Raw genomic sequence first — 12,163 nt, 5'->3', positions numbered from 1 at the left:
TAGACCTACATTAATTTTTATGACCTGAACCATTCTTCTTGTCTTATATGCATTTTATGCATTCCATAGACACACATACGCACGTACAGAAGGTATACTTTATGAATAACTGGATTCTGTAATGGGATAATTTTTGGTATTTGTCTATGTATTGGTGACGATTTCCCTCCAAATTCATACAGAAATTTGGGATAGATTAAAATAGGTATACAGCTTGAACATTTCAGTTCTTTCTTTTATTACGTTCGAAAGTGCTGAAAGGATACCATCTCCGCTCCTTTGGCACTTGAAATTAATTAAATATTCATAAAAAAAAAGTGTAATAAAAAGAAAACATCAAAAGTACTAAAAACAAAAGGAATTTGTGAAAAAGATTAATTTTTAACAAGTTGTTAAATTTAATTGAAATTGTTCGTGAATTCATACCTGCGTACGTCTATAGACACACGTAACCTTATAAGATTACAAAAAAAAAGAATCTTCGTGAAACAAAAGAGAGTTGAAGACATCTTCTAAACTATGGAGGAAAGTCGTTACAAGTTGCCCGAACACAAGCAAGGCATGACCATTCAAATGTTGCAACAGCAGCAGCAGCAACCGGCAACCATCCAACGCAAACCTGTTTTGCTCAACGGTCAAATTCCGCAAATGTTCAATCATCAAGGGACCATCATGGACAACATCCCGAAGACAGTGCACACTTTAGTCTCTCACGACTCGACTGGCGTTCATTTTCAAACTCCCCCAGTGAACTCGCAATCAACAGTTTTGCAATTTCAGCAGAAGCCACAAGATGCCGTAAGTACAACTACAGTTTCAAACTTGTGGCTTCTCGTTGAATGGGAAGCCGACGGCGAAAACATTTACCATGTCATAAACGCTGCTGAACTCATCGGAAACAATTCCGGCACAATTCAAACTGGGAAAAGTGTTTGGTTCAAAAATGGCAGTGTCATCATCCAAGCAACCATTGTCCTGATTTCCGACGATAAAGTTTATATCGATCGCGAACTGAATGATTTGCGAAAAATGGCTGCCCAAAATCTCGCTGATAACAATAAAAAACGAATTAACGGAAGAAGCACTTCGACTAACGGAAATTCTCAAAAAGATAAAACGATCGTGCCACGAAGTTCGTCGCAAATTAAACAAGATGCGAGAACAGGTTTCAGCAAACCCATGACGTTCGACCAACAGACCCAAACCGATACACGACTCAGTGTTGGCAATGGCGCGAACGCCAACAACGAAGAACTCGTACAAAAGATGAACGAAATGATGTCGAAACAGGAACAAACGTCAAAAATGTTGGAGAAACTCATGACCCAGGTGTGGTCGTTGTTCGATCAAACGTCAGCCAACAACCGAACAGTGAACGATTTACAAACGCAACTCACACGGATCGAAGGAAACTTGAAAATGAACACGAGTGAAGCTGACATTCTCATTCCGAAGCCCGTGGAAGAGCAAAAAACTGAATTTATCTTTTACGACAACCAAAACGAGTCAAACATGAGCAAAGCGAATTCTGAAGGGAACTTGGTGATTGCGGAATATGAACATGGAGCCAATGGAGAGTTAATTAAGAGACCTACAAGTCGCGTTTCGTACACGAATGACGCCACAAATCAATCTGCCTTTTCAACGGATGGCTCGGAGTTCATTTTAACCGAATCTCGGGCGAATTCAACAGTCATCACTTTAAACACGAGCAAAAATACGAGAAAAAGCGATTCAAAGAGACGCTCAAATAGCAATTCCAACATCAGTATCATCATGGATGACTGGAAAGATGAAGAATCCGACGGAAATGTCTCAATTGGACCGAATCGCACCAAAGTTCCGAGTGGCATTTATCACGCCATTGATTGGGGATCTTATAAAGCTGCAACGCGAAAACTTTTGGTCACTTTGTTCCCGAGAGAAGTCTTGGCGACACATTCTTTAACGGGAAGACCATCGCCAGGTGAGATTTTTTTAACAAAAAATTTTTGAAAAAAATCTAAAATTTTTTTTTTTTAGCTTTTCACGATAGAAATCGTCCCGCCAAAGATCGTCTCGATCAGAAAATCATCACCGATATCGTGTATTCAGTGACAAAACATGTAAGTTCATTATCAATTTAGCCATGCCCGGAACACGTGTTTAACTCTTTTTTATCTCTGTTTGCAGTGTGACGTGCCAGAATCACTTGTGCGTACAGCGATTACGACAAAATGTGCGGACGAAAACAAAATGAGTCGTCAGCGACAACAAAAGCGGAAGATAAAAGACGAGCATGGCGACAGTCCATTTGGGAAAGTTCCACATTATGACAAGGAGAATTCCATTTCGATGAGCAATAATTAGAATGTGCAAAACGCCCTTTGAGGAAATATTTTTTTGTAAGGCGAATATTTTTTTTACTTTTTGTCACATCAGAAAATTGATAAGAAAATGATAAAAAAATTTAATCTTTATCAAAATAATAATTTTTGATTAAATTAAAGATTAATTTTTTAAAAATTTAATTTTTAATTTAACTTGAAAAAAAAAAATAAATTTAAAAAAAAAAATAATTTTATATTAAAAATTTTAAAACTTTAATTATTTAATTTTTTTTAAATAATTTTTATATTAAATAAATTTTAATTTTTTTAAAATTATATTTAAATTAATTTAATTTTACATATATTTTTTTTTAATTTTTATTTTTAATATGAACAATGATTGTTTAAATTAAATTATTTAAAAAATTAAATTTATAAATTTATATTTTTTTAATTTTTTTTTAAATTAAATTTATTTAATTGAATTAAATTTAAATTAAAATTTAATTTAAATTAAAATTAAAAATTTAAATTAAATTAAATTTAATTATTTTTTATATAATTTTAATTTGAATTAAAATTATATTAAATTTAATTAAATTAAATAAAATTAAAAATAAATTTAATTTGATTTAAATTCGCAATTAAAAATCCCTTGAATTTTGAGTCGAATTGTGACTTGACAAAAATAATTAAATTTATTCGCCTAAAAAGAAAAATCAAGTGTAAATACCTATATTTAAATCAAATTGTAATAATAATCAAATAAAGAGAGAAAACAAGACTGACTGGCTTAGATTTTTATAAAAAAATATTTTTTTCTGTTCGAACCTGTTTTGTACATAAAATGAACAGAGCTTAATTTAATTTAACTTTTTTTTTGTAAATTAAACATATTTAGTGAATTAAGCATTAGAATAAATGTTTTACAAATTAAACGCATGAAACGTGTTTGGAATCTCTTAATTTTTTTTTGTCTGATATCAAATTATGGCAACGATGACAAGAGAAAAAAAAATTGTACCCACACTCATCAGTGTTACGTATATTTTTTGTTTACGTTATTCAAGCAGCAAATCACCGGATATAATAATTCTCCTTTTCGCTACGAACGACAACTATTATCATTCAACTGGTTGCTTCTATGCAAGTCGTAGGTGATATTTATAAAATAAAATAGCAGGTAGTAGTAAATATTTTGCAATATGCGTTATCATGAGCAAACACACGGCGAATGAACGAGAGAGAAAGAGCATTAATTAGACGAACGTCACTTTTGTTTTCAGCTGATGATGATGATGAAAATAATAATAATAAATAAATAAATGGTGATGATGATGAGCAAAGGCGATGCGATGGAACGTTGCATCGTAAGGGGAGAGATAAGATTTTTACATAAATTACAGAGTTTATGGAATAATTAGAGGCGCGAGAGAAGTATGGAGCAGTAATTGATTTTGTCATTAGAAAGGAAGTGAATGTTGACAACGACAGTCAGGTGCAGTTACTGGAACAAAGGAACTGTAATTTAATTTTAAAGGTCAAGGGAGGAGGCGGATTTATAATACGGAAGTTGGGGGAAGTTTTCTGATTTTTTTTTAATTTTTCTAAATTACAAAATTTTACGAAATAAAATTTATTAAATTAATTTTTTTTGTTTCTTAAAAATTAATCTAACGTCATAATTTTAAATTATATAAATTAAAATAAAAATTAATAAAATTCGTTAAACTAATATAAATTAAATTTTAAATAATTTTTTTGTAATATTTATTAAAAATATTTTTTTTATTACTTAAGATTTAATATTTTAAAAAAATTAAATTTTTTAAAAATAATTTGAACCATTATTTATTTTTCAATTATTTTTTTTTATTATTATTTTATATTTTGTTATACAAGTTTTAATTTTATTTATTTGAAATTTGAAATAAAATAAAAATTTAGAAAAAAAGTTCAAGCAAAAATTTTTAAAATAATTTTTTCTTTAAATTATGTTTTTTTAATTTTGTAGAAGAAAAATAATTTATACATTAAATTATTAAAAAATTCTTGATTAAATTTTAATTTTGTTAATTTATGATTTTTTTTGATTAAATTTTAATTTTGTTAATTTTTTATTTTATTTCAAAATTTAATTAAATTTATTTAATTTATGTTAATTTTATTTTAATTTATTTATTTATTAAATTTATTTAATTTAATTAAATAAAATTTTGATATGGTTGAAATTATTTAAAAAAAAAATAAAATATTTTAATTTATTTCTAAAAAAACTCATACATTTTTAAATGTAATATTAAAGGCAGCTCCTTACAAAAAACAAAACAAAAAATGAAACGCGAACAAAAGTGCAAGAAAAAAAATTCAATTTTCAACTTTCTTCAAGCACAATTTTTTTTCCAATAGTAATCAAATTATTTTTCTTTTTTCCATTAGAAAACCATTCAAGTCAAACCTAAACAACTAACAAATAAAAAACAATAAAATTTCACTTTATCAATATTTTTGTACCGAACCAGATCGATAAAATAATTGCTGTGATTTCGAACTACATAATAATAAAATAAAAAACTACGACTTATTAACAAAACAAGTGTAACATTTATTTATTTAGCTTCCGTACACCGCCTATGATACCTTTCATTAGAAACATGTACATTTATTGATGAATGATAGACTAATAATCGAGAGTTGCTCGCATAGAGAAAATCGAGTGATAGTGAAATTAATTTAGTGCGATTTTCAAGTGAAAGACAACATGCATTTATCTTGTTATTTTTATGTTTTTTCTACCAACTTCTATTATTAAAGCACAAAATATAATGAAAGAGAAAATGGTACGGTCTAAAGAGGTAATTAAAGTGTGTCGTTCATTGAAACTTTTTTAATCAACCGAAAACATGATTTTTTATTTCTGCCAACGACAACAACTGATGATAAGTGACAATTAAAGTTATGATTACGTAAAGGAAAAAATTGCTGATAAAATTAATGAAGTCATTTATTGCAGAAATATTCCTTTGAAATATTCAAATTAACGCGTCCCGACATACTTGAAGCAATTTAAAACCAGTTTTCTGTACAATTATCCACTTGCTGGATCTTGTTGATGTGTTTATTATTATTATTATTTACTGCTCATACGAAGGTATCGCATGCAAAAATCTCTACGAGACTCACGTTTCAATGGCTTTGTATGAAAAGTGATTAATCGATCAGTGCAGACTTTGGCCCGGTGCGATCGATGTGTTAGTGTACGAAAAATGACAACAAAACAATGAATCTTTTTGTTTTTTTTTCTTTTTAAACATTTATATTGCGTTTGATGGTCAAAAAATGGTCGTAATTGATGATCTTTGAAACGGGGCGTTTTATAGAAGAGGTTTCTTGGAGAAAAATGATCTATTTGGAGTGGTTTTTGTAATAAAAGAAAAAAAAATGATTGATAACTTCATAATAATTTTCAAAATTTAAAAAAAAAAATAAATTTTTCTCAAATATTGGTCGAAAACCCAAAAAATTTCTGATATTTGACTTAAATTAAATTTAAAAAAAAATTATTGAACTTAAGCTTAAGAAAAAATTTTTAAAATAAATTGACTTAAGCTTAAATTTAGTAAAAAATCAATATAATTCAGGCTTTTTTTTTAACAATTTTTAGATTTTTTTTTTTAAATATTTTAAAGAAAATTTGAATAATTCGATATTATTATTTATTTTTTATAATTTGATGTTAAATTATGATAAACTTATTGCTTAAGTCAATTAGTTGTGATTTAACAAATTTTTCATATTTTTGCTTTAATTTCATGAGTGAGATAAAAAAAATTGCTTGTTTTATACTTTTTAGTTCGTTTTTCTTGATTTAATTATTTTTATTTTTTTAAAATTAAAAATTTCAACAATAAATTTTTTTTTGTAGAAATTATTTTTTTTAATTTTTAAAAATATTTTTTAAATTTTTTTCTCATTTTTTTAATATTTTTCAAATATTTTTTAAAAATTATTAGTTATTTATTTATTTCATTGCACGATTCTAAGAAAAACAATGAAAAAATCACCGAAAATTGGCTCGACTCGAAAAAAGTAAATCATATAAATTGCTTAGCCGAGCCAAAAAACAACAAAATAATTGCAAATTTCAATTAAAATTAAATCAAATGCTTAAAAATGCACATATTTGTTATAATTATATTGCTTTGTGTCGAGAGCAGTACATTAGACAGGCACATTCAAAAATAATTTCATTCATTCATAACAACACTTTTGGGTCTTCATATACCCCGCTACTGAATTAATTCCATACACTTCCGTGTAACCTCCAAACGAGTGCACTGTACATTTAGACGAAAAAAAAAAAGTTCAATGAATTCCATTACACATTTTTTGCATTCAATAAATAAATAAAAAATCGTGAGAGAGCATTTTTCGGGTGTTTTCTGCTCTCGTCGACGACTTGCAACATCAACACACTTGATTGATTTGAATTTTTTTCGCTAGTAAAACACGAACACGCCTCATTAAAACCCATTTAATGGTGTCGGGTACGCGAAAATTATGAAAATTTTTGTCCACACAGCCGTGCAAAGCGCGAAAATGAGCGTTTCGCCTTGAATTTCATTCATACTTTTCGCGAGAATCATGAAAAAAAAATTCAACTCTCGGGGAAAATATTCATGAAAAATATGTGTGCCGACGATTATTGATTTTTCTTGCTTGCAGATTTGCGTGTGGTGGCTCCTGTGTGTCAGTCGTACGATGGGAAATTTCGTGGATGATGGTTTTAAATAAAATATCAAGAGTTCCGAGTACTCACTTTCATGACCAACTCGAACGGGTATTTGTAGATGCGAACGGGGCTCGTGTATTTTTGCACCATTTTTCACTTTTTATTTTTTCCTTTGCTCTTCGGATGTTTTTGTTGAAAGATTTTTTTCTTGTTCTAGCAGCTTCTCTTGTTCAAAATTAATTTTTCCTTTGTGATGGGTGTTACATATAATCCTTATGTAGTGAATTTTTAATAATTTTTCCGAAATTTTAATTGATACGATCGGAAAAGGAATCAAAATTTTTCCTTCCCAATGATTGAATCGGGAAATTTCTGGCTTCCCTGCGAATTGGAACGCAAGCGAATTGTCAGTTAATGAGTAAAGAGCGTTCTTTTGACTTGTTTAAACACTTTGACAAGGCTTAATTGGGCTCTGAACAGGTCTTTTTCTAGCTGATTTGACAGATTTCAGCAGAGACTGAACATTTTTTCGATCCGCTTTCGTCAACACCGATTTAAAGACTGAATGAAAACTTTGCTGACAATATGATTTTGCTTACTTTTTCGTTTGTAAGCAGTAGGCAATTTCGAGTGTGAGACGAATAAAAGTGATAAATGTATCCCAGCTTGCAAAAAATGGTTTTTCTGTGAGCTGGGATGTAATACAGTTATAGTCACGCCATAAAACTTTCAATTTTGTCTTAAAAATGCTAAAAAAGCAACAAAAATTTGATAAAAATTAAGAAATAAGAATCTAAACTGCCTACTTTTTGAATTATTTTTCCTCCGAAAACATTCCTGGACCGGAAATTATCAATTTTATTCGTCTCGGTAAAGTTTTTCTCCGATAAAAATCCTGAAACGTCGTTGAGGAGTACAAAAATGTGATTTGTCAACCGGCAAATTGGAGAGATTAAACGTACGATTTATAATTTCTCTAAAAATTTTTAAAAATAATTAAATTTTATTATTTTAATTAATTAATTTTTAATTATTTTGATTTCATGAAATTATTTTTAAAATTTTTTATAAGTGTTTATTTGGGGAAAAATGAAGTTTTTTTCCATGCCTCATTTCAAAAGTCGAAAATTTTATGAGACAAAGTAAAAAATTAAAAATTTTTTTTTTAATTTTGGGTTTCCTTTAATTTTTTGGATTTTTAAAAATTTTTTTAAAAAAAATTATACTTTTTAAAAGATTTTTAAAAATTTTAAAAAAAAAATTAAAAAAAAATTTCATGTAATTTAAAAAAATTAAAAAAATTTCAAAATTTTTGAAAAAAATTCTTTTAAAATTTTTTTTTAACAAATTTTTTTTTTTTAAATGTTTTTGACACAAAAATGATTATTTTAAAAATCGAAAAAATCAAAAATAAAGTAAAAAAAATTAAAAATTTCATCTTTATTAAAATAAAGAATTTCTCAAAATTTTCAAATTTTTCAAGGAATGTTAAAAATTTTTTAAAAAATTTTTAATTTTTGAAATATAAATTTCTTCATTTGAAAAATTTAATCAAAATTAATATTTTTTTTAATTTTTTTAAAATTTTTTCAAAAAAATTTAATTTTTCAAAAATTTTTTTGAAACTCTTAATTTTATTAAAATTTTTTTTTTATATTGCTCATTTTTTTTTTTTAATTTTTTTTTAAAAAAATTTTTCATTAAAATTGCGTTGGAATTATTTAAAAATTTTAATTAAATACAAAAAAAAAAATAATTAGGCCATTAAATATTAATTATTTCACTTTAAGAAAATTGACTTTTAGCTTAAAGTCAAAAGTAAAAGCTTAAATTTTCCTCCGATTTTTCAAATAAATTTGGGGAAAAAAAAAATTTTAAAATTTTGACAGTTTTTTGGTATGAAAAATACTTTCAGTAAAAATTTTTTTTTTAATTTAACTTGTTTTTAAAAAAAGTTATTATCGAAAAAAGATGAAAAAATTTAAAAAAGCACGTGAAATTTTTTTATTTTTTTTAAATTTTTAAATGAAATTTTTTCAATTTTTATTAAAATAAAAAAATTTAAAGCAAATTTTTTAAAAATTAAAATGTCTTCAATTATAACGTTCTAAAATTCAAAAATTTAAAATAAAAATTAATATTTTTTATAAAATTTTATACATTTAAAAATTCATTTTAAAATTGTTTTTTTATGAATAATTTAAAGAAAAAATATTAAATTAAGCGCCATAAAAAATAATTAAAAATTTTAAGTAAAAAATCATAAATTAATGTAACGTACGTATTCTCCTCCTTATGTTCAAGCTGTGATTGGTCCATTTCCCTTTTTTTCAACCAATCACAGCAAAGCAAACATTTTGAAATACCAACTGGGATTGACTTTTCACCCAAAATGCTACTTGGGCAACACCATGAGGTTCTTTTCCTCTGAAAATGGCTGATCATCAGGTACTGGCTCGTGATTTTTCCGTGTTTTAAGTGGATATTGGGCATAATTTCACCGCAAAAATGTGAAAACTCGAATCTAGTGTGTGCCAACGACACGAATTATATGAAAATTCGCCTCAAAACAGTGTTAAAATCGTGAAATTCGCATTTGTTATTGCTCCTCGACAGCAACGCGAATTCGAAGCTTTACGCATACGTCACACGTGTGTAATTCTGCCCAAAATCCGGACAATTTTCCGCCTTTATGATGATAAATATCATGACGGTCTTCTGAAATATATATGAGGAATTCATGTTTAACCCAGAAATGTTTTACATTTCACTGATAAAATGCGGAAAATTGTCTCGCGCAAAAAGTAACCTCGTTTTTTTTCAGTGCAAAATTTCGTTTTTGGATAAATTTTTAATAATTTTTTCTTTTTTTCGCAGGCTGAGCGTGCTTTCCAAAAGCAAATCGGAGTCAACTTGAACCGCAAGGCTACTCTTGGTCCAAAAACAAAGAAGCCAGCTCGGTTATTCAGAAACATTGGACTTGGCTTCAAGACACCACAAGAAGTAAGTTCGCAATTCAAGCGGAAATTTTGTTTTTTTCGCAACTGATGATAAACATCATGACGGTCTTCTGACTACAAATGTGCGGAAATCTCATGTTAACCCAGAATTTAATTCTTCCTGATGCTAATTTCCGAAAAATTCCCAATTTTTTTTTCAAAAAAGGACATTTTCTAACTTTTTTCTCTCTTTTTTAGGCAATCTCCGGTCACTACATCGACAAAAAATGTCCCTTCACCGGATCCGTTTCCATTCGTGGCCGTATCCTTACCGGAGTCGTGCGTAAGATGAAGATGCAACGTACCATCGTCATTCGTCGCGATTACTTGCACTTTGTTCGCAAATACAACCGTTTCGAGAAACGACACACAAACACCAGCGTACACATGTCACCCTGCTTCCGTGATGTGCAACTCGGTGATATCGCGACAGTCGGCGAATGCAGACCCTTGTCCAAGACAGTCCGTTTCAACGTGCTCAAGGTTGTGCGTGCTGCTGGTTCCAAGAAAAAGTTCAGCAAATTCTAATTCCTTGGCGTAATATTTGTATTTTGAAACGAGAAACATGAAATTAACACAAAAATAAAATCTTTTGTGACAAGAACATCTTAAAAAAATATTTGAAAAGTTTTATTTATTTCTAAAAAAAATCGATTCCCTCTTGTAACTTTTACGCAAGGCTCAAAATTTAATTATTAATTTTATTTTTGGGAGATTTTTGGTAAATATTTGATAATGTTTGGCTTCAAGTTATCTTTAGCTGACAGTTAAGAGACTTTGTGACCTTCAAAAATCAAAAATTAAATTAAATTTAAATTTTCTTTTATGCGGTTTTAATTTTTTACATCAGATTTGTATTCAGAAGGAAGTATTTAAATCGATTTTTGTGAAAAAATAAAAATAAATATTTTTTTTGCATTAAAAATTTAACAATTAAAATCAAAAAATATATCAAACGTTGAATAAAATTGAATTTCAAACTTTTTCGATTTTATATCTAATTTATTTAATTTCTACTTTTATTCAAAAAATTGTAAGTAATGTTGAATGATTAAAAATTTTTTTTTTCTAATTTAATTTTCTTGTGATTTTTTTTATTTTAATTTTCAAAAATATGAGATTTTTTAAGTTTTTTGAGCTTTAGTATTTTAATTAAAATTTGTTTTTAATTTTTTATAAATACATACAGAGCTTTAATATTTTGAATAGGCAATTTTTCACATTATTTTCTATTTTTGTACTCATAGTCACAATTTTTATTAATTAATTGAATTTGAATTATATTTAATTTTCAATAATATTTATTGTAACATTTTTTTTGTTTTTTATAATTTTTTAAAATTTATTTTAATTTTTTTTTATTTTTTCAATATAAACAAAAAATATTTTTTTAAAGTTGAAAAATTCTATTTATTAAAAAAATTAAAATTTATTCAAAAATCATCAGATGAAAATTTTTTGCTGTAAAAATAAATTAATAATTTTAAATTTAAATTGTAGAATTAATAATTTAAAAAAAAATATTAAAAATTTAAGTAAACGAAATTTTTTAATTTCGAAATAATTTAACTATTTTTTTCTTTATAAATATTTTTTTTATTGAAAAAAATAAATTGAAAAAAAATTCAATATAAAATGTAAAAATAATTTTAAATTTAAGAATTAATAATTAAAAATAAATATATTAAATTTCGAGTTAAATTTAAATCCTTCAGGATAAAAGTTGCAATTTTTCATAAATCAAAACTTAAGGAGCAATCTATATTTTATATATTTTGATCATAATTTCAGTTAATTTTTAATAGAAAGCGTTTAATATTTTAAAACATTTTATTAAATTAAATTAAATTTAAAAAAATATACAAAATAAAAAAATATTAAAAAATTATTTTCTCTCCATTTATCTTAAACCGTTCTTAAATAAAGTTCTCACTTGATTTTTCAAAAAATTTTTTTTTTGTATCAAACTATTCTGTACATATTTTAAACAAGAACATGTACTACTCAGAACATTTCATTTAACCCATCATTGCACGACGCCGCATCCAAACGATGATTCAATTCAATAAACGACGATCAGAAAACATGAATGAGCGCGTAAAAATCGTAGTTCCTTTATAAAC

General features: G+C 26.6%; 3 protein-coding genes across 4 annotated transcripts in view; 2 read left to right on the top strand and 1 right to left on the bottom strand.

Moving 5' to 3' along the window:
- LOC134829297 (protein real-time) overlaps positions 1-7,581 on the bottom strand; it is a 35,889-nt gene extending 28,308 nt beyond the window's left edge. For both annotated transcript variants that reach the window (XM_063842325.1, XM_063842326.1), the window contains exon 1: positions 7,129-7,581. In XM_063842325.1, coding sequence (XP_063698395.1) covers positions 7,129-7,191 — 63 coding nt within the window. In that variant the 5' untranslated portion in view covers positions 7,192-7,581. The remainder of the gene's footprint in view (positions 1-7,128) is intronic.
- LOC134832246 (uncharacterized) lies at positions 432-2,349 on the top strand. The gene is made up of 3 exons (XM_063846222.1): positions 432-1,966; positions 2,023-2,105; positions 2,173-2,349. The coding sequence occupies exons 1-3, from the start codon at positions 520-522 to the stop codon at positions 2,347-2,349; spliced, it is 1,707 nt and encodes a 568-aa protein (XP_063702292.1). The 5' UTR covers positions 432-519.
- Positions 7,582-9,464: 1,883 nt separating the features above from the next.
- LOC134830784 (small ribosomal subunit protein uS17) lies at positions 9,465-10,657 on the top strand. The gene is made up of 3 exons (XM_063844366.1): positions 9,465-9,489; positions 9,919-10,044; positions 10,239-10,657. The coding sequence occupies exons 1-3, from the start codon at positions 9,475-9,477 to the stop codon at positions 10,566-10,568; spliced, it is 471 nt and encodes a 156-aa protein (XP_063700436.1). The 5' UTR covers positions 9,465-9,474; the 3' UTR covers positions 10,569-10,657.
- The last annotated feature ends 1,506 nt before the right edge of the window (positions 10,658-12,163 follow it).

The sequence above is a fragment of the Culicoides brevitarsis genome, chromosome 2 (genome assembly GCF_036172545.1).
Source record: "Culicoides brevitarsis isolate CSIRO-B50_1 chromosome 2, AGI_CSIRO_Cbre_v1, whole genome shotgun sequence".
Taxonomy (NCBI): domain Eukaryota; kingdom Metazoa; phylum Arthropoda; class Insecta; order Diptera; family Ceratopogonidae; genus Culicoides; species Culicoides brevitarsis.
The sequence above is the reverse complement of the archived record's forward strand: the minus strand, read 5'-3'. Positions and strand labels throughout refer to the sequence as shown.